At 41.0% G+C, this 27,761-nt stretch overlaps 3 protein-coding genes across 8 annotated transcripts in view; 1 reads left to right on the top strand and 2 right to left on the bottom strand.

Moving 5' to 3' along the window:
• Positions 1 to 1,746: 1,746 nt before the first annotated feature.
• On the bottom strand, positions 1,747 to 7,534 carry snx22 (sorting nexin 22). 2 transcript variants are annotated; one of them, XM_072385258.1, is made up of 7 exons: positions 7,355 to 7,533; positions 5,666 to 5,749; positions 5,285 to 5,389; positions 3,962 to 4,056; positions 3,672 to 3,704; positions 2,118 to 2,185; positions 1,749 to 2,032 (listed from the first exon to the last, which is right to left on the bottom strand). In XM_072385258.1, exons 1-7 carry the CDS (start codon positions 7,439 to 7,441, stop codon positions 1,920 to 1,922), a joined length of 585 nt encoding a protein of 194 aa, XP_072241359.1. In that variant the 5' UTR covers positions 7,442 to 7,533; the 3' UTR covers positions 1,749 to 1,919. The 2 variants fall into 2 exon arrangements, with proteins under 2 accessions (XP_072241360.1, XP_072241359.1); XM_072385259.1 differs by lacking the exon at positions 5,666 to 5,749 and having other exon boundaries at positions 1,747 to 2,032; positions 7,355 to 7,534.
• A 3,855-nt stretch (positions 7,535 to 11,389) lies between these two features.
• On the bottom strand, positions 11,390 to 20,834 carry dnai4 (dynein axonemal intermediate chain 4). Its single transcript, XM_072386305.1, has 17 exons — positions 20,469 to 20,834; positions 20,130 to 20,283; positions 19,781 to 19,929; positions 19,471 to 19,598; positions 19,099 to 19,255; positions 18,756 to 18,895; positions 18,414 to 18,560; positions 16,047 to 16,232; positions 15,709 to 15,863; positions 15,410 to 15,496; positions 15,159 to 15,313; positions 14,876 to 15,036; positions 14,523 to 14,638; positions 13,250 to 13,348; positions 12,745 to 12,971; positions 12,497 to 12,650; positions 11,390 to 11,585 (listed from the first exon to the last, which is right to left on the bottom strand). The coding sequence occupies exons 1-17, from the start codon at positions 20,495 to 20,497 to the stop codon at positions 11,541 to 11,543; spliced, it is 2,289 nt and encodes a 762-aa protein (XP_072242406.1). The 5' UTR covers positions 20,498 to 20,834; the 3' UTR covers positions 11,390 to 11,540.
• Positions 20,835 to 21,389: 555 nt separating this feature from the next.
• LOC140307421 (AP-3 complex subunit beta-2) overlaps positions 21,390 to 27,761 on the top strand; it is a 42,204-nt gene continuing 35,832 nt past the window's right edge. For all 5 annotated transcript variants that reach the window (XM_072386304.1, XM_072386302.1, XM_072386300.1 and 2 more), the window contains exon 1: positions 21,390 to 21,620. In XM_072386304.1, coding sequence (XP_072242405.1) covers positions 21,508 to 21,620 — 113 coding nt within the window. In that variant the 5' untranslated portion in view covers positions 21,390 to 21,507. The remainder of the gene's footprint in view (positions 21,621 to 27,761) is intronic.

Here is a 27,761-nt window from a genome sequence, read left to right as displayed (position 1 = left end):
ACAGCAACACCACCACCAGCAAGTATATGAAAACATAACTGTGGCTGCTGATGATTAAAAACCACAGGACGATACAACAGCTGTACAACAAGCATGTGAATGAGTGCGCCTGTGTGTATGTGCCCAGCTGTGTGCAAACTACATGGCAAACTACAAATGCGCTAAGTAGCTGTGAACTACAAGGTGTTTCGGTAAGTTTTTTGGAACAAAGTTAATCTCAGTAGAGAAAAAGAAAGATTTCTCTGTTTTAAAAAGCACTGACTTAGTGGATTCTAGAAAGATGGTTATAATGCGACTGCTTTTGTTAATGGAAGAGCAGTGGACACCTGAGTGTAGACCTCCATTGTGCCCTTGTTCCCTTGATCCATTATGCATAAACAGATTTAGCAGGGCCTGGAATAAATTAACCACATGACATGACCAGAAAAGACCACAAAAATGGCAGAATGAAAGACAACTCTTCCTGCCTGCCTTTTTCCTTAAGCCTCTTCCATCTGACCTACACGTTGCTGCTTGTCAACTATTTCGCTCCAAGCTGAGGTGTGTCAGCTGAGAAATAAACAGAATAAAGGAGACTCCCTCTGTATCACTTTACCTGTGTATTGTAAAAGTTCAGTCATTTACTATGGAAGACAAAAACAAAATAAAAAAATGCATATGTTTTTTTATTAAACCTTTATTTAACCAGATAAAAACTCATTGAGATCAAGACCTCTTTCACAAGGGTGACGTGGCCAAGAAAGGCAGCAGCCCACATCATGGTGGACAAGACAGATGGACAACAATTTTATATAACAAAGTTTTCAGTGGAACAAGTTCTGACAGTTTCAGATCAGATTGGAGATCATTCCAGAGAAACTGGAAGCTTTCGTTCCCCTTACGGTTCGAACACGAGGAGCAGAGAAAATGTCATTTGGCTTAAGGCATAACAGCTTGCAGTTTCCAAAGAAAAGTGCATAAATAGGTAGGAACCAAGCCAATAAGAGCCTTGTAAACGAGTCATCCAGTGTGTATATCGCCTTACATTCAAGGAAGGCATGCCAGCTTTACCATACAGTTCAGTGGTGAGTGAGGCAGCTGCAACCAGTGATCTACAACTACAATCTCAGAGAACTGTGTTAGACCAGAGTCCAGGACTGTAGGCAGACATCGAGTTAGCGAGTAAGATGATCAGATGGCTTTATTCCACAAACTCTAAATCATGCCACAAGCTGCAAATAATTTATTTGTGTTTTCAAGGCTCGTCACAATCATTTCTCCTCACTCACTGCAGTAATTTACTTATGACCGCAAACACTGATCATAACCTGGCTCCCTGGACTTCGAAGTTATTAGAATTTCCACCGTTTCCAAGCAACGGCCTCCCCTCAACTTCGGGTGCTCATTTTCTTTTACAATGTCTCAAGTTTACACAGAAAACTTACAAGTCTTTCTTTTGATATTTATTAAAATTTCAATATAAACCACATAATACAAAAGTCCATATGAAAAAAGAACACTAAAAATGTATATGAATTTGGTGGTATATTTACACAATGTTACAGCGAGAATTACAGGAAAAAGAAAAAAAAAGGCCTTAAAACTTCAAGTAAAAACTACCCCATGACTTTTAAATAAATACCCATACATTACATTTGAGTATCACTAAAACTATCAATATATATATATTATGTCTGCATTTAATTGGGCTCTATGGCAACATTAAATTCCTTTTGTGATCACAGATTCATTCAGACATGCATAGAGGATGTCTGAGTAAACCGTGCTGTTAGTGTAATGAATAGGTGGAACATCGCAGCAACAAATACTGGATGGCTTTCAATCCCATTCAAAAATTATTCTTTGACGTACGTTTATGGCTTTTCATTCTCATTTTTGTCCGTATAGTGTATACGACTGTATTGTGCTGTACTTCAGGCCTATGTAGAAGGAGTGGGATCAGGCTCAAAGAGGGTGGAGGCAGTGAAACTGACCCAGACATCCCGAGGGTAAAAACCTTGAAGGACCCCATCCACAACAATATCTGGGAGGCCTGCAAGACAGATCGGTGTGTCAAAAAAAATGGTTCACAATGCATTCCACTAAGTGTTAAACATAAGCAGTCTGCTCTTTCTAACCTGATGTGCAGTCGGAGATATAAGGGTCCTGAAAGAATCCCAACACACGCTGATGTGGTAACTGCATACTGAGGAAACAAAATCATTAACATCTCATGCAGCAGTTGAAGAAGTAACTCATTGTTCATGTGAAACATACTGCACTAGTCTCTGTCCTTCCTTATAAAACACAAGAGCGACATGTCGTGTTCATATGGATACGTTGTTTTGATGTGCCAGAAGGACACAGGAAGTTTGGTGCCGGCATGTTTTTAAATGAGAGACAGACACAAGCCTGTCCTTTAGGGCTGGAACAGAGTCAACACATGGCCCAAAGCTGACGAGTGGCCCATGAGTGTCACACACTGGCAGCATTGTGCAGCCTTGCATCACTTGTTAAGCATCATTAGACAGCCATAAACCCGTGTGTTCACAGGAAGCCCCTGCACCAAATTCCATCTGTGCTCTGAACGACAAACTTATCTGAAGGACATTCCTGCTCTTTAGCCACATTTTTAATAAGGTATACAGTTAGTTTGCCAACATTTGGATTTTACAGCAAACACAAAAAATGTTTGCTACTAATTTAGCTCGCACGTGCGTCTATAGATTAATAGGACAACCTTGTGTGCCCTGAGTGTGTGAAGCATTAGCTGCCCGACTCTTCCACATTTAGAAATTAATGAATTTTTCAGCTCCAGAATTCCAAGAAGTAGGCATTATTGTAGTGGAGAACCATAGCAGCTCTTAGCTGCATTTGTTTGAACCTTTTGCTCTAGTAGACTAAAGAGCAATACAGTCAATACAACAGGGTTCCCAAGTCAGAGGCAAACATTGGTGAAGAAGGAAAGAATACACACTGGCTCATTCCACCATAAAAAGATGATAAAAAGATGGACAATTGTACAAAAAAAAAAAAAAAAAAATATTGTCCCCATCCATATTTTCCAATACCAGCACTGAGGTTGTTTATTTGCAGTACAAGAGTTACCAGGACAGTGTGCAGTCAGTTGGTGCTTCCCAAGGTCACCGATGCTTTCATGGCAGGACGGTACCTTCCAAGTCAAGCCCGAAGTCTTTGGTTTGAAATAATTCATTTCTTCCAGGGCATATGCTACAGCAATGGTCCCACAATCTATTACACCGTACACACACAGGCTAACAAAGGGCAGTGGCTGTGAAACAGCTTGTAGCTCTTAACTGGTTACCAAACAGTAACCAGCTCAGTTTTACAGGTACAACCTCAGTCCATCCTCCATCTGCATCATCACTAATACGCACAAAGGATTGTGGGTGCTTTGAAGGACCTTGTCCTTTGTTTTGTGAAATTTCAAGGCAGCTTCTGTCTCCTCCTTGTCAAAGCATTGGTGACATTGGGTAAAAAATTTGACAACACGGGCGTTAAAGATACTTTCCCGACTTTGTCCTTGTGTTTTTGATCCCCCAGCACCGCTGCTTTCTTGAACTTGGATTTATCATCTTCTTGTAAAACACTCATTAAACAGTAATGTTAAATAGCATCACGGCAGGTAATTACAGTACAAACACTGCAACAGAACATACTAAAGAGCTTACTTGTATTCCTGACTGTCCAATTCATCCAGTGACCTGAAAAAATAAAGCACAACTATGAGATATTTCATGAGGACACTGTCAGTATAAAGGTTAATAAATGAGTTTATGACAACATGGTCAAACTGTATAATGTGGGTCAGAGCCACTGCTCCACATCGCAGTGAGAAATGTTTTGGAAGTTTTATCATGTTGCTGCATTGCCCCCAGTCCAAAAACAGAGAACCTAAATATAGCAGCATGAGCAGTATATCTCTGGGTGCAATCAGAGGAGACCGGAGGCCCGGACTTACTCAACGCTGCTGATCTTGTTCCCTGTGTGGAAGTGTTTCAAATGGAGGAAGTCCAGCAGAATCTGCGGCACGTCTTCATTTTGATAGATGATATCCTGACCCGAGAAAAAAAAAAAAAAAATTCTCTTCAATATACTGCAACATAGTTCATATCAAATTAGAATTGAACATGTTCCAAATGGTTTAGTACACTTGCTCTCCTTTGTTTGGAAGACATCCTAATGAAGTGAAAAAGAAACTATATCACTTCCTTGAAAATGAAAAAACACCCTGAAACTCTTCAACATTTACACTCAAATTGTTATCTGTTGCGTTAGTCTGACCAAAACTGGACATGTAAAACACATGTAAACATGTCTAAGGACTGGACTAACACATCCAAAATAATGCAGTTGAGCTTGAACTACTCTGCATGTTGTTTGCCTAGACTTAAGTGGGCTGAAGCATCTTTTTGGATATTATTGTAAAAATGGTAAAAGTGTATATTAATGCAGCCAAATTACCACTAAAGCTGCTCTCATTCTAATTTTACCCTCTTTTCTTAGACAGCAAAACAAGTCAGAAACACATTGATAAATCAGGACAACGTATCAACCAGCAGCAGCATTTCCAGACCCTCACTTTGCTCTAATAAAATCCAAATTTTATAACGGCAGCATCAGACAAACTCACCTTTCAAGTAATTTAAAGCATCATGAGAGAATTTGGCCATGTTTTTGCTTTTTGACTTCCCTTACAGTTGTGGGATATTACTGTAAAAAACAGGATTCCCTGGTAATCATGATGCAGAGCACTAAAGTAAATGTCTGGAGTATATAAACCTGTTCGGTTAATTTTTGTAGCAGAAATCAACCACAGCTCCAATCTCCACCGATTTACAGCCTCCACAGAGCAAAGTGAAGAGGATCATGATCTTATGCTTTTCCTGGATTTAAACCAACACGTTAACAACTTAACTGACGGGGCCAAGCAGGCACAAAGGTCGGTGCACATCAAAAAGAGTCAGAAGCAGATGGTTTTAATGTTCAAAATTTCTCTAGTGTTGCTTTAAAGACAACGTTGGTTCAGTGATATCAGCTATAGTTGCATGTATGATGATCTCCTGCAGCGGCAGAATGTCTTGAACACTTTTCTCACAGTCCACCGTGTTGGACATACTTCAGACAATGACTATTTCATTCCCATTAACCTCAGGATGGTGGTCCAGTTAAATGGCAAAGCCGAGCTTCGACTCAACCATGCACGTAACTGTGGTGACTGTGTTGAGAGACAACGTATCCTACCAACAGCAGAAGTGTCTCATCACTCGCTGCGATACCTTACCTGGATGTAATCCTCCAGCTCCTGCCTCCTCTGCTCCAGGGGTTTGGTCCTCAGATTGGGGTTCCTTTTGCTGGGAAAATCTGGAGTCTGGATGATCTTCCTGAGCTGCAGGGACCACAGAAATCTTAAAATATTCACTTTATTGCTGCATGAAAGTATGTGAAAACTTTATAAAAACAGCTTAATGCAATTCTGATCTTCTTTCAAATCAGAGTGAATACATGTACATATCCATGAGATCATCGCTGTTTATTCTTTTCAGTCACTGCTGCATGAAAACAGTGTGCACAAAAAGGATCAGATACAAAACTTAATTTACATGGCGCCATAGGAACAGTAGCTGTGGCTATAAAGCAGTGGTGGTGGGTTTAATATACGTACTTTTCTGTGGAGAGTTTGGAATTCACCGTTTCTTCTGAGCACATAATGTTTCCTCTCATTAAACAAGACTTCAACCCTGAAAAGCTGCCAAGACAAGACACAATGAAACGCACACAAGGTTCATTCATAGTCATTAGTTGGGGGCTGAGCCTTTTAAACAGAGTTTAGAGCCAACTGATGAAAGACAAAGAGCAGAAATGGGATTTTCTAACTTTGGATCCATGTTTCAGTTGGTTATCTGTGATACAATGACATCAGCTCTCCAGTAGGAGGCAGTACAGAGCTGCAGATTTCACACTTACTGCTGCTGCACAATCACACTTGATCACTTTAAGACTGATGTGTGGACTTAACCAACTCAAAGCCTCTGTGCATTAAAATGTACCAGTGTTACTCAAATTAATGTTTCTCAGGTAGTTATAACCACTCTTTTCTCCAGAATAATCAGGCATACATTTGGAGTTATAATATTGTTCATTCAGAACTGAAGGCATGCTAAAAGTCCTGCTTTGATACGTTTTTACAATAAGGAGTTGGAAGTGGTTTTATGAGGCAAAATGTCAAATCGAGACATAAAAGCACATATTGTGGGGGGTTCCTTTCCTCCCTTTCCTGCTGAGCACTTCTGGGTTTTTGTGGGTCGAGTGGAGCAAATTCCTCAGACCAGTGCCACTTTTTACAGTTCTGAAAAACAAGCCTGAATGAAACGCTGGCTTCAGCTCCCATGGTTACAAAACTGAGTTACCACATACGGTACATGGTCCTTTCAGCTTTTCCTTTACAGCTATCAAAGTACAACTAAGCTCTAATTTAGTCTTTCTTTACATTTGTGCTCCACTGCAGCTCAGAGAGAACTTTACTTTGCATCCCACTGCACTGATTTCACAAATGCACTTAAAATGACAGCACATGAGAAGTCATCTTTAGAACAAGGGAACATCTTTATCGTCACCTCATGTTATCACTCAAATACAGAGTAAAACATTGAGTAATAATTCTGATATGACTCCAATTAACTGGGAAATTGTAGTGACATCATCGTATGATTAGTCTGCATGAGGAATATTTTTTTCTTGGATTTCAGGACTTTTACTTTGAAAGAAGACTTTTTCTATTACAAAAAGCAGGCATATAGGTGGAAAAGATGCATTTAAAAAAATAGCTCTCAAGCCACCACAATGTTTTGCTTTCAAGCTGCTCACAACATCAAGACACACCATAATAACAGTGCAAAAATACCCATTCCGATGAAGTATTGTCAGTGCTTTGCAGCCAGTACTTTTCCAGCTCACATTGTAGTGCAGTCTGAATGCAGGACGGTGACCTGTAATAATGCTTCTTCTTTAAGGCTGGTGTTGCCGCTTTTACCTGACCAAATACTCCCCAAACCCCGAAACATACCACAGTCTACTGTTGACCGAAGCCTAAATTCACGTGTAAGACTTTAAACTAAGTTTCGAGTCCGTTGGCCGAACACTCTCCCTCTCTTCCTGCAGGTAACCACACTCACCTGGTGACGTTTGTGTTAAGTGCCAAACAACTGAGGCTGGAGTGGGGAAACACATGCCGAACAAAACAACTGGTTACAGCGTTTCAACCACACGAGTGAGAGTTAAAAATTTAAAAAAAATATTTAAATAAAAAAAAAAAACCCGCTCAATCCGTCAAATTAAACAGCAGCGCGCTCACCTTCTTCGCCTTGCCCGACTCATCCACCTCCTTTTCCAGTGACGGTATCGATACTTCAATCATGGAGAATTCCTCCTGTTGCACCATAGAACTCGACCGTCTGACTGAGGTTCACTTTCAACAGCTGACAACAAACTGTGAGGGAAAACTTCATGAGAATTTCTCCGCGTCCGGGAACTGGGAAAAAGAAAGAAAAAAAAGTGTACGTGTATGCGCGTGCGTGGGTGTATGTGTTGTCCTTTCCGGTAGGTTTCCTCCTGCGCTCCACCTACACGCTAATTGGGCAAACCCACCCGCGCGCGCACATTAAAGGTGCAGTCGAAGAACGAGACCGCCGCAGCTGTTGTCAATAAGACGGTAATGATTACAGAGGCTGCAGTTTGGTGTCTGGAGCTGGGAAATGTGACGTGTGGTGGGAGTAGAGGAAGTTGGTGCACAATGTAGAAGTGGAACATCCATACGCATTTTTCTTGAGTTGTGTTCTGACGTCCTTTGTGTTTTTTCCGACCTGTTTGGAGTCACAACGCCAACTTTGAGGAAGTAATGACAACTGCAGCTCAAATGTCTGCATTCAGCTGTAAATCCGGGTTTCACTGCTAAACCGCGTTATGTGTTGAACCATTTCCAGTTTTATATCATAGGTACACCCAGCCAACAATCGAATACAACATCTATGCAATAAACCATAGCGTTATTTATGTTGACTTAAAGTCTCATTTCAGCTGTTTTTAATCCCCTGAAAACTCACGTGTTCCTCAAAACTGCACATTAATTAGAATTTACCATGAAAACACACAAACAAAATATTTCTCAAAGTTAAAGAGGCTTGGGAAATGACCTGACTTGGATCTATGAATATGCTAATTATGCTCCACCCACTTGTGGGTGACGTCACACTATTTTAACCCTAGGTTCTGTTAAGCATCGCTAATGTTGGGAGAATGCAACTGTAAGCATTTAAACCAGAGATTGGCTAAATTATACGAAGTTGCATGCCAGTGGAAGTATCAGAATGACAATTTTTCATTTTCTGTTGCTTTCTACAATATTTGAATTATCCGTCCTCTTGCGGTTCTCCTGGCTAACATCCCTTGCCTGTTTCCTAGGCGGCGGGTCTTGTGGCCCTAGTTTTTCTGCCTCATGCACCTAGTTTGCGATATCTTAATCTCTTTTCATTGGTTCCTCAGCACATGCCAAAAGACCCATTCTACAAGTAGTCAGGATTGGTTCTTGCCATATTTTACGCAATACGTAGTATCTGACCTCAGCTTTCTGACACTACTTTGTGGTCTTCAGATTCAAAGCAGAAATCCTCAGCCATTGTATCGATTGCTGAGGTTTCCTCATGATATGTGTTGTAACACAGGAAAAACAACTTCTAGAAATAAAAACAAGGTTAACATATTGACTTTTAGCTAACGGGGGACTTTAAAAGTTTGGTTTTAATTGTGATTACCTCAATATTGTGCTAGAAACTAATATGTAACTAACTATTAAACCTGTCTTCAATGTTTTTTGCTGCCTTATGAAGTTGGAACAGAAAGCTGACAACATAATATCATTTTGGCAGAATTTTGTCCATTTATGCACTGCAGAGCAGTTGTGTTTTAAGCTAATATCTCAGCAAATTTCATGGTCCCAGTAGCTCTGTTTTTGTTGACAAGAGTAAAAACGGCCTGAAAACCAGCACAAAACACAAAAGTACTGGGAGAAGACATGATAACTATGTGTGGACTCATTCATCAAAAAACCTGTAGGAAGGCTGTAAGTATGGTGATTAGGATTATGTGGTCAATTTATGAAAATAAACTGTTTAACAAACAAATACACTATTCCTACAATACAATGTGTCTGATACAAAATATCATAATTCTATATCAATGCTAGCCTTGAAGTGGGTAAATTATTTTTATTCTATTTCCATTTATTCTGAGTTATGAGGTGAAGACCGTTAAAGCTAAAGGGCTGAAAATAACCCTCACAGCGTGTCACTTTCAAATCCAGGTTCACTTCCCGCTGTGCCTGAAACACCAAGTAAAACAAAAACAATTGGACGTAAAAAAGGATGTAAACCCTGACCACACACCAGCCGACTGTACTCACATCCTCTAAGAATAGCTGCTCAGCCGCCTCAACCAGACTTTGTTCAACAAAAGGAAAAATCTGAAGTCATTTTCCCCTCACAGCACTTTTCTGAACAATGCCAAGGAGCTTTTCCGACATGCACTCATCATCTTTCACGGGTTGATCTCAACCAGAATCACATGCTCGGCCTGTGACTCGTCATCATGGGGTTTATATATCTTCCTCATCCCACTTGTTGCTCACTGTGTTTTCATTCAACCAGGCAAAATAGCTGAACTAAGCAATGCTGGGGGGAGGATATGTGACCTTATAAAGCCAAAGATCACAGCTGGGTGTAAATATAACAGCAGTTTGCTTTCGACTTTTTTGCATCACCGCGTCTTTTACTACGGCTCACGTGAAACCCTCACTCACTGCGCCTGAACTCATAGTGTCAGCACGCAGAGGCCATAAACATTAACTAAGCAGAAGTTAGTCCTGGTTTTGTAGCCTTAAAAAGGGATCACTTCACAACTTAAACATAATGAATTCTACTTTGAAGCCAACTTTTGATAAAACACAGTACCTCAGGAAAGTAATCACCCCCCTTGGTTTTCCTATTTTTTGTAATTCAGTTGGAGATGTCACAGGATTTAAGGGGATTAACTGCAACAAAGCAGATGAAACTAAAAGAAAAGTTACTCTAAAGTTTTTTCGGAGACGAGATAAAACATACAAGTGAGTTTCAAAAGTGCCGTTAGAAATGTTACGATTTTGACGACGATAACTGTTACTGTCATACGCAAGTAAGTTAAACCGCTGCTGGCCGCAGCTTTAAAAGCAACCGAAGTGACAAAAACCTTTTCATTTAACTCCATCTAACACTCCGCATGGAGACAAAAGCCGAGTACATTTCCTAAAATGTCAAAGTGAGCATTCTCTTTCCTGATCTGCTTTGGTGGCTTCAAGTCTTCCTGTTGTCTGTTTTTTCCAGCTTTCCTGCCTCACCCCATTGTTTTTCTTTGCTCCTTTTGGAATTTTACTGATTTTCCTGTTTTTAAATCAAGTGCCTGTTTCAGTATTTTTTTTTAAAAGTGAATTTCAATCCATTGTCTTGAACGAACGTGAAGCCTGAGAAGCATTTGTTAATAATTAAGATATATTATTTTTGCGTAATCAACATCCTTTTAATCATTTACCGCTTATTTAATGCACCCGACAGCCACCACATTAAAACGACTGATCGCTGATGGGAGCTACATTATTCAGCTCACTGCATAGCAACGCTCTGAGGGCAGTCTTGTTTGTGTGCATTTGTGATATTTCAACACACACCACCCACTTAGGTATCTATTCCAGCCGAGAACGATATCTGTGGAGAGAAATGGTTGTTTGGCCGTTCAGGGTGTGAACTGAGCTTATAAACAGGGGGGGCACTAGTGAAAAGCTGCACTCGTATTGGAATTTTAAGTCCTTCTCTTTAAACTCAGTGGACTGTGAAGGTCCGTCTCCACACCTTCACAAACTGGAGACACCATTTAGAGGCAAACCAGCTGGTCTTGGGAGCGTGATGCAATTTGTCCGGACCAGTGTGTGAATGAAAGGAAGCGCTGTTGTCCAGAATAACTGTGTTAGCCGACACATTCTTGAGGTCTGCCCCGAAAGCCTGGTCATCCACAGCCACATACACAGCTCCTTTTGAAAGACCCAACAGTAGCAACACGATCAAACAAAAATGAAATAAGCACCCGTCATTTTGGAGACTGTGCGCTCAGGCTCAAACTGATGCTTTGCAGACATTTCATCAAGACAAATTCAACAAAATCTACAATAAAATCCACCTACTGTGACTGACTCTTCCCCACCGACTTTGTCTACCTGTCATGGTTCATCCTTTGTATTTGTTCATCAGGCATTTGATAATAAGGAGACTGTATTGAACAGTGAATGAAACATTTATTTCATGCTTTACAATATTTTCTTGGCAGACACAACTTACAGAAAAGCTTATGGGGACAAGCCAAACTTAAACGACCTTTAATAGAGTTTAATACTTTAAACAAAAACAAACTTAACATGTTTTAAGTGAAAGTCTTTTTTTCCCATGGTAGTTTTTCCAACTCTAAACACAGTTGGTAACAGACTGAATGATGTCCAAGCTGTCCACCTGAAAGAAAGAGCTGATTTATTCCTCTTCTCGTTGAAATAAATTCAATCTGATCTCTCTGTGGTGCTCAGCAAAGCCGTCTATGACAACACGAGCTCATATTGTCTCACATTCCTCTTCTACGAACGATACTTCTCTGCTATGCAGTTTGTATGGTAACGGAATCAGAACAAAGGAAAAAATCTGATGAACCGCAAATCTAATTCCAAGAAAAGTCGGGGACATTTTTTTCAGAAATGCAATAAAACTTAAATCTGCAATTTGTTCATTTCTTTGAATCTTTATTCAACAGCCACAAGTCCAAAGAAAGGATTTCCTGTGTGGTCTCTGAACACTCCCGTTCACTGTATTTAGAAAATCAAAACGAATTCCAACTTTGGTGTAGAACAACGGCAAAGAACGGATATTTTAACATCTTCACCTGCTAGCTCTCGTGTGGCACTGCGTGATAAACCATCATAATCGATAAAGCCACACGGGCTAAGTTCTGCCTTGGAAAACCACTTTCACTTAACAGACTTCGCTGCTGCTTCCAGATTCCTTGAGCAAAACTGCAACCATTTTCTGGGTTTTAATGCTCCCAAACCATTAAAAAAGGGTCATTAAAAGGAAGATGACGCCACACAATGATAAACGTGCCTATATCCCAACTGTTGTTGAGTGCTTCGCTGGTAGCGACTTGTACATTTTTTCATGTTTTTTAAATACGACGTTTTAAAAACTGGTCAGTGAACACACCGAAAAATCATTTCTTTGCAAATCGCCAAATTAAAGATTTAAGTTTTTAAATCTTGCATTTTAAAACATTTTCCCAACTTTCCTGGAATGAATCTTAGTAAAGAAGACAGGTGTTTCCACTGATTGTTAAATGGTTGCGTGGCTGCCTTTCAAGTGTTCTGCAGTAGTTTTACCTGCTCGCCTGCTCCAGATTTGAAGTTGTTTAGCTTGTAGACGGTCACTTGGCCCTCACTGTCCCCCACCAACACACAGTCTGACCCTGTGGTAAACAGCAGGGACGTCAGCTTCACACCAGGTGCAGCATGATGCACAATGCTCGGGTGCATGCTGAAACGAGAGGTTTCCTTATGACTGGCTGCTTTCAAATCAGAGACGGAGCTCCAAACAGACCCGAGTCTGCGTAAATGTGAAACTGACTCACATGCTTGAACTCAGGTCCCAGATCTCGACTTGTTGTCTGTACATGGCTGCAAACACCGTGGAGCAGTTTGGGGACCACTGGGCAGTGAACACTTCGCTCTTGATAGATGTGATGCTCAGCACAGGGGTATAGTTGCCCTGCTTCCACAGCTGGATGGTGCAGTCTGAGGAGCAGCTGAGGAACAGGTCGGGACAAAATGGCGACCACTCGATGTGATTCACCATGCCCTAAGAGAGAGCAAGATGTGGAAAAATGTATTACAAAACAACAGAAAAACACAAAGTATTAAGTATTCGATTTAGTTGAAATTGGTATTCAGTGCTCTACCAGTAAGTCAGTATGAATGCAACATTTCTGCAAAAGAAACAAATAATGAGTGAAAAATCTGCATGAATCACAATGCCAGCTTGCTCCGTATCCTTCACCCGCTGGTCCTTTGTGCTTTACATATGGGACAGTAAATCGTTCTTAAAATTCTTAGCATTCTTTACCCGAAGCGACTTACAATGTGTTTTGTGTAAGTGTCCAAAAAGTGATCACTGTTAGAAAAGGAGCACTTGTGGGTGAGGCCGTCCCAGGTACCAGCCAGATAGATTCCGGAGTCCTGCAAGATAAGTGCAACAAGGGGGAGAAGGGTGTTGTGAGTCATTTGTTTCTGTAATGTTACAGTCATATAATGTCAGCCTGCTGCAGTAGCTCCCAGCAGATTCTGTCTTTCTGTGTACGTTCCTGGAATTTTACGGTGAATTCCTTCTGACCGAACTGTTTTTTTGCCCATTCTTCTACACTTGTTTGGATGCTGTGCTCCTGGAATGATTTCTGTTGATCTAATACGACGCTTAACTGTGGCAACTGTAAAGTCAACTGCGCGTGTTGACTAGGTTTATCAAAGCGCCAGTAATGTCTGGCATGACACCTCAAATCCAGGTAAATTGACGAGAATCGAGAATGCAGAGCAAGAAGAAAAGGGAGAGAAAGGTGTAGGAAGTTTAAGCTATTTCTTCCCTTGATCATCATGGGAAATGTAAGATCAGAAGGCGAGGACACAGAAGGAATGTCAGTAGGACATCATTTGTTTCTGCGAGACATGGCTCGAGGAACGACTCTGACTCCTGTTCACACTCTAGAGCAGACAGAGACCGCAGACAGAGTGGTAGAAGTAAAGGAGGAGGGATTACAATGCTAGTTAGCAACAGGAGTGTCTCTGCATCCCGGATTTTGAAGTGCTGGCTGTGAGTTTCTGTCCATATAGTCGAATAGGAGAGTTCACAAAGTGATACCTGCCTACGCTGTGAGTGGCATCATCAGAAAGTTGCTGCCAAGCTACAAAACCCCCCCAATCCATTCATGGCGATCTCTGAAGATTTCAACCACACCTCTCTGACTCTCTGCAACAATTTGATAGTCCAAAAAATTCTTTTATTCTATTTTAATTAAATTTTGTTGTCTATCTATACAAATAGCATATCCATAACAATAATACATACCACAGCAATATAATTTCTCTTTGGGGATTAAAAAGTATTATTGAATTGAATTCTATACACAATTTGAGAGAAGAAATCTATCAGATTAATATTTTAATATGTCACTATAACACTGCTTTGATAAAGGAGCAGCTTTTCAAGATTGAGGGCAAAAAATCTGGGTCAAACTTACTTACTTATGAAATTAAATGTAATGGAAAAAATATTTATTTAATCCCAGAGGGAAATCATAAATGAACTAAATGACTTAAAACCAGCATGTGATTTTATCTCAATTCTTGTTTAACTTACTGTTGGGTGGAAGTTAATGCAAAGACCAGGAGTCACTGCTGACAGAACATTTTTTGTCTTCTTGCTCCCTGCAATCATCTTCTTACTATCCTGAATCTTCTTTAGCTTCATCAGGTCTTAGAGGATGGAGACAGCATGATTATGACATTTGTGTTAGAACAACTCTAAATTGTATGCGATTAACCTTTTTTTTTTTCCACAACAAAGTACAAACACCGGCTTCTAAGAAATCTGAAAAAAGTGACATTTTTCCAAATACTCAGAACTCTAATGATTTACTCCAAAACTGATGTTATAACATGTTAAAATGTGGTTCCATCCTTGATGGAAGGAGCCTATTTAGACCTCAGTACCTATATAATCAAAACGGTCGCTGCTGAAGAGCCACTTGGTAATCCTGCCATCTGCTGAGACAGAGACAAGAACCTCCTCCCTCTCCTCCCCTGATAATGTCAGCTCTAGTTGAGTCCAGGTGACCTGTTGCACTGGATGCAGATGCTGTTTGGCAAAGTCCCTGCAAATAAACAACATTTAGGATGATAGCAGAAAAGAGTTTTCTTAGCTTTTCCTTCAAATGTGTCGGACAGTTTTATTTCCACGATCCGGCCCCACACTCGTACGCAGTCCGGTGCTCACCTGCTGCTGGCGATGCATGCCCTCCCGTCTTCGATCTGAGCGTTGTAGATGGCCACGGAGCCGTCGTACATCCCCACAGCCAGCCGGCAGGGGTTGTTGGCTGAAAAATCCAGGGACGTCACGCTACTGTCGCAGGAGAAGACGCGCTCTGGCCACTGAACAGGAGACACAGCTTTAACCGGACTGCCTTTGTGAAGTGCTTTCGATCACGGCCGCAAGAAATTAAAGGGCACATAATTGTACAAACATACTGCAGGGTTTTTTAGGGACCAGCAGCAGATGAAACCAGGTTTCTGGCTCCCGGAGTCACAGTCACCATAGCCTACTGCCAGGATGTCCTTACAGAGAATTCAGAGCACAAAGAGTGGTGTCAGTGAGGTTTAAGACATTCTTCCATTGCTTTAATAACGAGGTAAATGTCTACTTTAATTCTAATTAAAATACTTGTGCTATTCTGCCATGTCCCTAACTATTATTGTGCAGAATTGTTTCTGTCCCAAAACAGCAGCGACTGCTTTTGGGGTGATTTTATTTTCTGTTTTGTTGTTACCGGGTTCTTCTTGTTCCAGGTCATGCTGGTTATGTCGTATCCTCTGATGAGCTCGTAAACAAAAGCCCAGAGACTTTCCACGGTGGGAGTTAAAGAACTCTCCTCGTCCTCTTCACACTGCTCTTCAATGCCAGGCTCCACCTCACTGTCGGGGTCTTACAAAATCAATGTTACCATATCCAAGTCTGTTTTCACTATTCCCACAAAAATCACTGAAGATACAAAAAAGTCGAAAGCATATTTGTCTTTGAAAAGCCTCTATCTTTAAACAAGGCGGTCGATTAGAACTGAGGAGCTTACGTGGACAGAGTGAGAAAGCAGCGGTGAGTTGAGCTCACCTTTCAGGATGGGCAGCTGTCTATAAGCAGCCAGCTTTGGCTGAAAGATGTTGGCCAGGACGTTCCTCTCCATGACAGACAAGCTGTGTTTGAACAATTCCGAAAGCATGATCTCCTCCAGGTCTGGCTCAGCCTCTAAAGTGCTCCCGCTTGTTTTTATTTCTAACCGTGCACCGATAGTACTGCCTGTTGAAATAAAATGTGTCAACACCACACGTGTGTTATCATAAAACCTTTTATTTCTTTTTTTTACACATTATATATACAGTGGTCTGAAAAGATTTTTTTGTTTGGTATTGACTGCATTCACACATGTTCATTTATAATTATGTATATTTTCAAATATGTAGAGCAGTTGCATCAGCCATTTTAATGAGTACAGGCAGCTGACTGGACAAACAAGCCTCTCTGCAGTTACTCCAATATTCCTGAAGGTGGCAGCAGAGGGGCGATCATTTCTAACTCCCTTGTGAAACCTGACCAGAGCACAGGGTTAAATTGTTTGGAATCTGTCCTAGTTTTGATGCAACTGTATTAAGTGAAGGTCATTTTTATCTATTTCACATTGCTTGTAAGTTCACTGTATTACGCTGATAATATAAAGAGCAGCTGATGATAAAAGCAAGCTGTGCCGGCCATCTGTCCGTCTTTCTGAACTGACGGGGTGCAGAATAAAAAAACCAACACCTGATACATCCAGTCTGCTGCAGCTACCGAATATATGGTCAGCTGATGGAAGTACAATTCACTTGACCATACGATGGTGGCAGAAGTGACACAAACATTCAAATTGACTGAAACTGAAACTCCCCTGCTTTTTGTGTATTGAATATTAAAGTTTAGAGGACGCACTCTTAATGTGCGAACGCAACGCAGAGTCAGTTTCTGAAAAATATATGATTTAAGTAATACCAATAATTCAACAAAGTAGGGTAGATTATTTCGTGATCTTTACAGTATTTCAAAAAATGACCTTAACCCTTCTGGGACGTTCAAAAAAAGTTCCTTTTACGGAAGTTAGTGGCTGCATTTTAACTGCTTTTAACTTTTAACTGCTGTAAAAATGATATCAGATAAATATTTTTTTCAAATTTTTTTTGCACAGATCTGTTAATCCACTTCAGCCCAAAACTACTATATATATATATATATATATATATTTAAATCAAGATTTTAACCCTTTAAGTGTCAATTAAGGAGATGAAGTCACTGATTTTTGGAGGGGAAAAACACAAAATTACCTATTTTCAAGATAAAAAATGATTGGAAACAGGAGATTTTTTACTGCAGGGAACGGGTAGTAAATTTGTCTACAGTGTATTATTGAGTCAGTGAAAATTTTGAAATCATAATTTCAAATTATGTGTCAAATTAATGTTCCTCATCAAAAATTATGCCATTTTCTGCAATACCGTGAAAGTTATGGTGAAATTAAGAGGAAAAGTTATCCCTAGTGGACGTTTTTTGTCACCAATACTCTTGAAGGGTTAAGTTCTGTTTATCTTCTACTTTCTCTCAATCATTCACTAATGTATCTTTTTTCAACCTTCAAGGCAATGAAACTCTAAAAGAAAGGAAAAACAACCAACAACCCGGCCAGATCAACTCAACTCAAAACAACTTGGGTATTTCTCGTCTTTTCAGAGATAATACCCCCACAAAAAATGTAAGTACACAAAGCAGAAAACAGATCAAAATGTCTATGCATTCACTGTGAGAAATCAACAATACTTCATAGTCAGTTTCTGCACAGTATCACTTACACAACCTGATTATTTAGTATTTTGTGACAAGGTTTTTAACAAAAGAGGCATCATTAAATGGTCCTCTGCTGCCACCTGGAGGAATTTTAGAGTAACAGCTGCCACCTGGTAATCTCATGTGTTTAAAAGACCAGAGGCAACAGCAATGTATACACATACAAACACACAAAAACTGGTATTCATGAAGGAGGAATGCGCTGTGAGAATGTGCACACTTTCTCAGACTGTGTGTACATACATTTTGAGAGCAGCTGAGGCCTAGTGTGATAAAGAAACGTAAAAGAAGGTGACTGAATTTAACACCACAGAAAAGAATTTCATGAGATTCGTATGATGATGACATTCTCAGCTTTTTATTAGTGAGTGCTCTAAATAACTGCAGTCACAGTCATGCGTAATGGCTGTCGAGGATGTTGGTAATTAGGCTCCGTAAAGCGAAACAGAATAATAGCAATCATGTTGTTGTTTAGGTTTCCGAACGCTGTATAAGAGAACAGACAACGTATCCTTTTGTGTGTGCACATTTCTGGCCTTAAACTACTCTCATGCATCTTACCTCTATGACTTCTTTAATAGCTAAATAAGAGGCCTCGAGCGCTGTTACCTCTGTCGCCGCTGTCACTCCCACCTTGACCATCTTGACCTTTCCTGCTGCTCACAGCACAATCACGAGAGTCTGCTTCGTTATTTTCAGGTGGGTTCTTTTGTCCACTGAAAGAATCATACATGTCCCAGATTGTAGCAGTTGTGCCTGTGGGCATGAGAGAAATCCACGCACGTAACCGTGAACAATAAATAACTGTAATGGACTGTAATGCTGCACCAAACCACGAGCTTCAGCTACATATGTTAACGAAACATTGGTGGGTTTTATAAATAGGAACTGGGCTGCTTCTTTTCCCTAAAACAGTATCACGTGACAACAGCTGGGAAGATTAAACCTTACCCTTATCAATCACAACGTTCCTTTTGGTCTGGATCTGTTTGGTTTTGGATGCTCCACCCAAAGTCTGCGCCGATCGCTTTACATACTTTTCATTGCCCAAGCTGTTCTTGCAGAGTTCAGCATAGTGTGCGCTCTGCTTTCTGTAGGAATAGTTAGAAAAAAATGTTTCTTATAACCAAACGATGGCCAGCGAGTTTGCGTTTTCTTGCCAGGGGTAGTATACACACGACGGCTTTGTCCCAAAAAAAAACTAATGAGACAAAACCTGCCTTTACATGTTAGCTACACATTTCAGACCTGCTCTGATATCTAAGAAAAGCAGTCAGATGAGTCATCCGCTCACTTTATCGTTTGTGCATCATCAGCATCCTCCGAGACCCGGGTGCTGCGTATGTCCAGCAATGTAATGTTATCCGTCTCAGAAAGGATGACGTCAGCCACCTCATCCGACGTCTCCTCGGTCGCTTCCTTTTCCTCAGCGTCTCCTTTCACTGGCACCTCTGACATTCAAAACACAACACAAGAAGTCCTCACTATGTATGAAATACCCATTCCACAAATACTATCTACTCCACACAAGTTACTGATGCACAGAGAAACATAAAGAGAACAAAAACAGCATTCTGTCAAGTAATTATGATGCATTTACAAAATAAAATGGTATTTTCAGCTTGTTTCTTGATGAGCAACATGAGAAAGAAAAAATGATCGTAACTGCAGGGAGCAGGAAGGTTTAAGTTGATGTGTAGATCAGGAAGAATTCTCTCTGTCTCCTTTGTCAAGGTTTTCTTTGAAGACAGGTTGAACAGAGTGCTGTTATTAATAGTTGAGCTGCTGAACAATCTGAAATGCACAAAAACACACACACACATAATATAAATGCTGTGTGCCACCGTTACTTAGGTGCTTGCTAAGCTGTGCCATGACAAATGGGTTCAACACCCCCCACCATCCACTACTGATAAGCCCCAGATCTGCTGTTCAATGATCAATTCATTTGTTTATGAATGTCACCACCGGGGTACCTGGAACAGCTTAAGGTGGATTTTGAGCGCTGCGATCCTGCGCTGGGAAAGATGTCATCCAGGTTTCCGCTTGATTTGGACGGCGTGTCTCCCGGCTCTGCAGGACACAGGGGCAGAGGGGTGACATTCTTCCCGTCAGCATCCACCAACTGCAAAGAGGAAAGTCACAGTCAAAATCCTGAGACACACATTTACTTTAAGTCCCAAGCCTTAATAGATTTCGGACACACGCACAGAATTTTAGTACAGGTCAGAACTCACGTATAGGGGAGCAAATTTATGGTTAATCAACACGTGACAGGGAAAAAAAAAACACATTCAGTTTTTTTTAACCTTTAAGTCTACTTACCCGGGCTGCTTTTCTGGGAGGCTGATTGCCTCTTCCAGGATCGTTATGTTTGCTGCTGCTGCTGCCTTTTCGAAGACCAAAGGCCAACTTGTGTTTGGAACTTTGGCTAACTTTGTGGCTCCCTGATCCCGAGTTACTACTCGCCACAGAAGATCTAACAGAAAGAGGAATGAACGCAAAAGTTAGGCTTGACGCACAGATTATGTTATAACTCTGGTTCAACGGCTTGGCTCAGCTACTGCAAGGTAGGCTACTCATGTAATAATAATAAAAAAAAAAAAAATCAGCATTATTTCAAATGTTTGGGTAAAACAGGGTTTTCTGCAACGATGAACTTACGAATCAAGCACAAGACTTCCTTTCTTCATGTTTTCCACTGCAGTGGGCGCTTCTGTGGCACTTTTACTCCAACTTTTACTTGCGACGTTTTATTTGCTAGCTGCTTTAGCTTAAAACTGCTGCAGCGACGTTAAGACCCTCGCGCCACTGTCAGTTATGGGAGGGCAAGCGGTTGAAGATGTCCTCAATCAAGTAGGTCTCCTTTGTGCCCTACAAGAGCTACGATGTCAGCACAAGAAACTGACTTTTTATCCGTATTCAAAGCAAAGTCGTACATTTTTGCGGAGTTGTCATCGGAGGCGAAATTGTCTACCATTTATTCTTGTACTGTGATGTTAGCATTTAGTATACTAACCGTTCCCTACTTCTTAAAGGAAATTTGTATAAAGATTTGCAAATCAAAACGTTTTTTATTATTTGCAATTTACACAGTGCGCAAACGTTTTTTAAAGTCCACACGTTTGGTTCAATAGAGTAAAAAAAATTAGTTTTTTTCAGTGTTAAGTTGCTTCCCATAGTAAGTTTTAATAGTTGAATAATTAATTAACAAATGACTAATCTATTTATTTAGGTCTTAATCTTAATTGAATATCTAACATATTTACCCCATATTTGACCATCATTTTTAATCACGGCCGGTCGGTTCGTCACCAGAATCTGTAAAGTCCTGAGGGGAAGTGGAGTACCACAAAGCGGTAATACAGCCTTAAATAGCCTTAAATGCTCTGACTTCAAGCCGACTTTTAGGTTAAACTTGCTTTAAAAGCACTAGCATCGAACCATAGCCTCTTAAAGTAGAGAACTGAGCGTTTAGAAAATGTGTTGACGCGACTGAATGTCCATGGCAACAATCTGTTTAAAAAAAAAAAAAAAAAAAGAAATCACGTGACCTCTGCATCATCGCTCCCCCTCCTCATCTCTGAGATAACGGCAGTGTCTGTGCGCCTTTAAGAGCCGTATATCCTGCCACCTTCTGCACTAAATCTCCATCGCTGCTGCCCGAGGGCGAGAAAAAAGAACACAACACAAAGCCACGGCAATGTCCGCCAGCTCTGCTTTCAACGACGAGAAGGGGGGCTCGTCCAGTGTCGGGGAGCCTGAATATGGGCACGATCCGGCCAGCGGAGGGATTTTCTCCTCCGACTACAAGAGGTACGCGAAGCCACCCGCCTCAGCTTGATGCTGTTTCCTATATTGTCGGTTTAGCGGGGCAGCTTATGGAGGGGGGAGGTGCAATGTGGATGCAGTTTCCTGTGTATTAAGATGCTCAACTCAAGTTGTGAATACATATATGCGTATTTTTTTAAGAAGGAAACAGCAGACTGAAGTTTGTTGGCTGTGAGGCCCGTAATTGAGAGCGCCGTCTCTGTTAGGTGGTGTTCAATCTGACCGTGATTTGGCCGCTCCGCTTGCTTTGGTCGCGTTGCTGCCGGCTTCGACTTGTAATGTCTGTCCGCTCAGTCATCTCCATCTATAGCAGCAAATTTAGTGTTTGCACAGCGTTACGTTCGTGAGGTGAGATGGAAACGGCCCGAGAGAAGGGATGTGAGGCCTCAGCTCCAGCTTTTTCAGCACCACCCCTGCTGGACAGCGGCAGCAGCTCACATACAGTGACCCGAAATTCACTTCAACATCAGCCACGACCCTGCTCCGAACAGCTTGTCTTCAAGCATAGAGTTTGCCCTTTTCATTTTCAGATGTTCTGATCGTTGACTAGACAGACAACACAATAACATGTTGGCTTTATCCATTATTTATGAGGGTAGCAGTTTGTCTAAGGTTAGATGGGATAGTTCCCCCCCCTCTACCCTCTGTTTTTTATGGTATGATGATGTAATAGGGTGTTAACTTACCACTCAGTCACATAACTGATTAATTTGGTGAAATATTTTCTTTACTTGTTATAAAAGGTCAGAATGAAGCAGAAAACACAGGTTCTCACGGTCAAATCTTTCATCTTTAAAATTCTTGTCAAATCCAAACAACAGATTATTAATCAAAACATATTCTATCTATAAATAATAAATTAAGCCCAAAAAAAAAAGACATCAGTGTTACAAACTGTAGCAGTAAAGTTTCAGCAACTCATTACTGAAATATCAGCTTTCTAGTAATGCAAAGTTGGTATGTCAATGTCAGCTTTATTTATATAACACATTTAAAGGTCAATGGCCAGCCAAAGTGCTTTACAGGATAAAATAATCAGCAGCAATAAACAATACAAGCAAAAGTAGAACAACAAACAAGCGAAAACAGTAAAAGGCAAAAAGATAAAAGATCCACTACAGGTGACTTAACTCAGCCAAAGGCCAGGGTAAACAAGTGGGTCTTAAGGCGTGTTTTAAAAGTAGAGAGGCTAGTCGCAGACCACACAGAAAATGGCAAAGCATTCCACAGTGTGGGAGCCGCGACTGCGAAGGCTCTCTTAGTTTTAAGGAATGACCTAGGAACGTCCTAGGAACCTAGGAACCAACTGGTCAGCTGACCTCAGGGCTCTGAATGGTCGATGCACATTATTAAGGTTGGATAAGTATTCTGGGGGCAGTTCAAACTGAGACTTAAAAACGAATAAAAGATTCTTAAAATCAATTCTGTACCTAACCGTTTAGTTCTGATTGACCGATGCCGACGTACAGGGAGTTGCAATAATCTAAACACGAAGAGATAAAAGCATGCGTTACCTTTTCTAGATCAGCCCTTCTTAGATAGGGTTGGACTTTGGCTAGAAGCCGAAGCTGAAAGAAACTAGCCTTAACCACAGAGCTGACCTGCTTGCCCAATTTAAACACCCCATCGATAATTACACCAATGTTTCTGGCCTGGGAACCTATGTAAGGTGGTTGTGGGCCAAGGAAGCTGTCAAGGACCTGGACCAGGTCAGGGCGACCAAATAGCACAATCTCTTTTTTGTTTTCATTTAATTTTAAGAAGTTTAGGTCCATCCATGTTTTAATGTCCGCCATGCAATTAAACACAGCATGAAGGGATTCCTTAGAGAAGGTCTTTAATGGCAAGTACACCTGCACATCATCAGCAAAGCAATGAAAAGGAATTCCATGCTTCATAAATATCGACCCCAGGGGTAGCATATTTAGGGGGAACAGTAGAGGGCCTAGAACTGACCCAGTGGAAAACTGCCCCAATTGTACACATGAGGATCTATCTGCGAGGTAGGATTTAAATCACTCTGGAGCAGAACCTTTAATGCCCACACAGTGCTCAAAGCGTGACAGTAGAATAGTATGATCCTCTGTGTCAAATGCTGCTGAGATCTAATAGCATTAAAAATGGTAAATGAACTTGTACTTGTATAGCGCTTTTCTAGTCTAACTGACCACTCAAAGCGCTTCACTGCATAAAAAGGCACAGTTACCAGAATCAAGGTTTAATAAAAGATCATTCAAAACTTTTAAAAGAGCTGTTTCAGTGCTGTGAAGATCCTTAAAACAAAACTGAAACCGTTCACCAATGTTTGCCCAATCTAGGAATTCTTGCAGTTGGTTAAAGACAACTTTCTCTAAGACTTTGGAGATAAACGAGAGTTTGGAAATTGGCCTGAAAGTAGAAAGATCCAAATTTTTCCTTTTCAAAAGAGGCTGCACTGTGCCATGTTTGAAGGAGGCTGGGGTGCGTCCAGAGCTGAGACACAGGTTTAGAAGAAACAAAATAAAAGGCCCAACTGAGCTGAAAACCTTCTTAAACAAGTGGGATGAAATGCTGTCAGATGGGCAGTTAGCAGGGCGTAGGTGTTGAACTATTTCAGTAAGTGCAGAAAGTGAGACAGGCTCAAACTGGTGAAAAACAGCTGAGCTTGCTTTAGGAGTTGTGGGGTCCTGGGCATGCTGGAGGAGTGAGGATCTGAGGGCAGAAACCTGCAAAGAATTGCACAAAATCCTCACACAGAGAAGCAGACGGTTCAACAGAGACTGCATCACAAGGGTTTAGTGAGTCAAATACATAAAAAAGAACCTGAGGTTTGTGAGTGTTTTTTGAGACAAGTGAGGAAAATATTCAGCTGGTATTTCGCAAAGAAGCAAGTACCATTTTGCCCTTTAACAAAGGGGACTAGATGCAGGGCAGGAACGTGCATTTTGACATGCTTTTATAGTTATGAAGGAAGCTGTTCTTAAAGGTTGCATGGCACATTTAGTGAAGAGGCAACCTCATGCTTCTATGATTCTGTGACTCATGTATCGTTGTTCTGCTTCATTCCTGTTGCATTCAGATTTTCCAGAGTTGGAGTTGAGATCTTTTAGAGGAGGCTCAATTAGGGCGATCATGAAACATTATTTGTTTAACGCCACAACTAGCTTTAGGTTATCGGTATGAGTGTCATTAACTGGCAGCGTTTTACTTCTCAGCTAACAAAAGGTCTCCTCAGCAGCTTTTGTGCTCACTTTTTGGCTTTAAATCTTTAAATTTGATCTAAAGTGAACAGACATTCAGAAAATGCAGCTTGTTGAACATTAAAAGTGAAGCTTATCTTAGATGATTGGTTGGTGGCGTTAAACAGCAGAGATAAGGGGATGCAAACACTGGAAATAATCATTTTATATCACTCTAGTTACCCTTTTTTTTTCTTATAATGGTGTATATTGTTCAATATGAAGGTTTTTTTTTTGGTCTAGTGCTGTACACACCATTGATAAACCAAAGTTTCCCACGATAGCAAAGATTGTTTATATGTTATATTATATATATATTCAAAGCTCATATCAGACGTACAGTCATGAAGATTAATGAAGTCCACCACGCCACCATTCACCATCCAGCAATAAGTTGTTGGAACTTAACAAGGAGTGATAGAGATGACAGTTAAACACTATCGATGGACTTCTGTGGAGTTTAATCTTGATTCATACTCTTAGGCACAACAATTGTTGGGAAAATGATTTGATTTAATTCAAACGAAACTCAAAAAGAACAACATCTGTCACGTCTTATTAAATGCCTTTTCGTGCCGCCATCCCTTTAGACGTAGCTTCTGTTGTTGTGCAGAATATATACAACACATAGAAGCAGGATTCTGAAAGTGTCACCATGTTCTCTTTCTGAAAACATCTTTATGGCGGAACTTCCTTTTGTGTCTTGCTTTTATCGTACTCTGTGAGTGGATTCTCGTTCTAAAACAACATTCAAGTTGTCCGTCTTGCAGGTGTCGCATGTGTTCCTGCTTTTATCTTGCCTGATGTGTTTTTACGTCTGTTCTCTAACGTCACAGCTCAGCTTGGAAGCAGTTAATTCGACGCTTACTGTCTAATGCATCCTAACCCTAACTACCAGTGGAACGGTGTTTGATGCAGTAGAACATCACAACCTCTGTTAATGCCTGAGTCGATGAATATGGAATTGACCAGCAGAGGGAGCTCTGTGTGCATGGCAGAGTTTCTGTCTGTGAACTGTCAGGTTTTACCACAAGGCTCTTTGGTAAACATTACTTACTGGTTTAAACCTGCTTGGGGTCGAAGTCAGCCTTCATTATCGTGTCCAGTGCAGGCCGGGTGTTGTTGATCCAGAGATCTGTGTTTGCATGCGTTGATGTCTGCTCAGTGAAGGCGGTGGAACCAGATCGCCTTGTAAACACGATGGTAAAAAGTGCTGACTCGCCCCTCACAATTGTCTCCATGGAAACATGTCAGATCTTGAATTTTGCCTTAATGGTAAAGGGAATCTTTTTTCTGATATTTTTCAAGCGAGACCCAGCGTTCCTCCTCTGTAAAGGCTCGTTACTGCTGCTAGCTCCACCTGTTGAGCGAGTGTTCCATGTAGAGAGGATGAAAGTCCTCATCACAGCAGACTCAGGTTTGACCTCTGACCCCTAGTCCTTTGCTGAGTGCTGTCCCTGTGTCCCCGCCTGCATTGATGTCTCAATGAACATTTACAGAAAACATTTTCACCATCTCGTCGCACTGAATGAACAAATGAAGTTCAAACCAAAACCAGCTTTTTGTCCCAATCCAGTCCCTGTAACAATCCAGTTTCTTTCCGCCTTGCGATCTTGAATTTTCTTTTAATTCTAATTCCTTTGAGTTACTAATTTGTGTGACAACGGAGATCATCGTGCAGCCAACCGCTCACTGACACACTCAGTGTCAGTAATTGAGGGTTTGAGTTCCGTGCTTTCTAAATCACAGCCATCTTCTGTTATAAGTGATGGTATTAACTGTTCATTCACATGTAAGAGATGCACATTCAACTGTAACTTATATCTTTTTATGAGAAACTAAAATGTTGTTGCAAATCCACTTGTTAAAGTGGTATAACTTTTTTTCTTCCATGTGATAGTTGTAATCCTTGCCTTATTTCTCTCCAAAATCCATTTTTTTGTGTGGTATGTAGTGTCTTCAGAAGGTGGCGGTGAAGGCTTCATCACACATGGCTGTAATAAACAGAGTGAGGAGTATTGTATATGTATTTTGTGTTTTTCCATCTGGTTTCACTTTTGCCACCTCCTTTTTCCTCAGTTCCCTCCTGCCTGGTCATCAGCTCCACTCCCTTCACCTGTGCTCAGTTATCCTCAGCTGCTGTCATTCATTAATCGCTCTCCCCACTGTATTTAAACTCGCGGGGTTTTTTTTGTCACTGTTTGTCAGATCCTTGGCGTTCGACCATGGGTTTCCTCGTCAGGTCTTGTTCCTGTTCCTGTTCCTGCTCCTGCGTCTTGTCACAGTCTGTTTGGTTATTTCTTAGGTGTTTGTTGTTTTTACAAGTTTAGTTTATGGTGTTCCAGCTTTGCTGCGATTTTTGATACTCTCCCAATAAACTGTTTCGGTTACCTCCTGCTTGCTCCATGTCTGCATTTGGGTCCATCTTCCTCGCCTGGTTTGTTGTTTGTCTGCTGGTGGAACCAGCTGGACATTGGAGTTAGACATGTGAATGAAAGAACGATAGAACCTGGCCTCTGTTTTCCTTTGAGCGTAAAATATTAATTAATTCATCATCTTCTATATCTGCTTTATCCTATTTAGGATTGCGTGGTGGGGGGGCAGGGGGCAGGAACCTCCTGCAGCTGCCACATACTGAGCTACACCCTGGCTATAGTCTATTACAGGGCCAACACGGAGAGAGAGACAAAAAGAAACGTGTAAAATATTAATCACAAACGTATTTACAGTCAAACCCATACTGAGGGAGAATGTCGTGACTGCAACCATTAAATGCCTCCATTAAATCATCCTCTGCAGCAAGGTAAAAGTGCTTGTTTTGGCATCTGAGAGGCTCTGATTGTTCCTGTAAAAGCTACACAGCGTCATGGAAACGATTCTTAAAGAGATGGAGCTTTTTGTTAGTATT

This window comes from Leuresthes tenuis, unplaced genomic scaffold (genome assembly GCF_036924035.1).
Source record: "Leuresthes tenuis unplaced genomic scaffold, fLeuTen1.0.hap1 SCAF_5, whole genome shotgun sequence".
In the NCBI taxonomy this organism is placed as follows: domain Eukaryota; kingdom Metazoa; phylum Chordata; class Actinopteri; order Atheriniformes; family Atherinopsidae; genus Leuresthes; species Leuresthes tenuis.
This window is presented reverse-complemented; position numbering and strand designations above follow the sequence as displayed.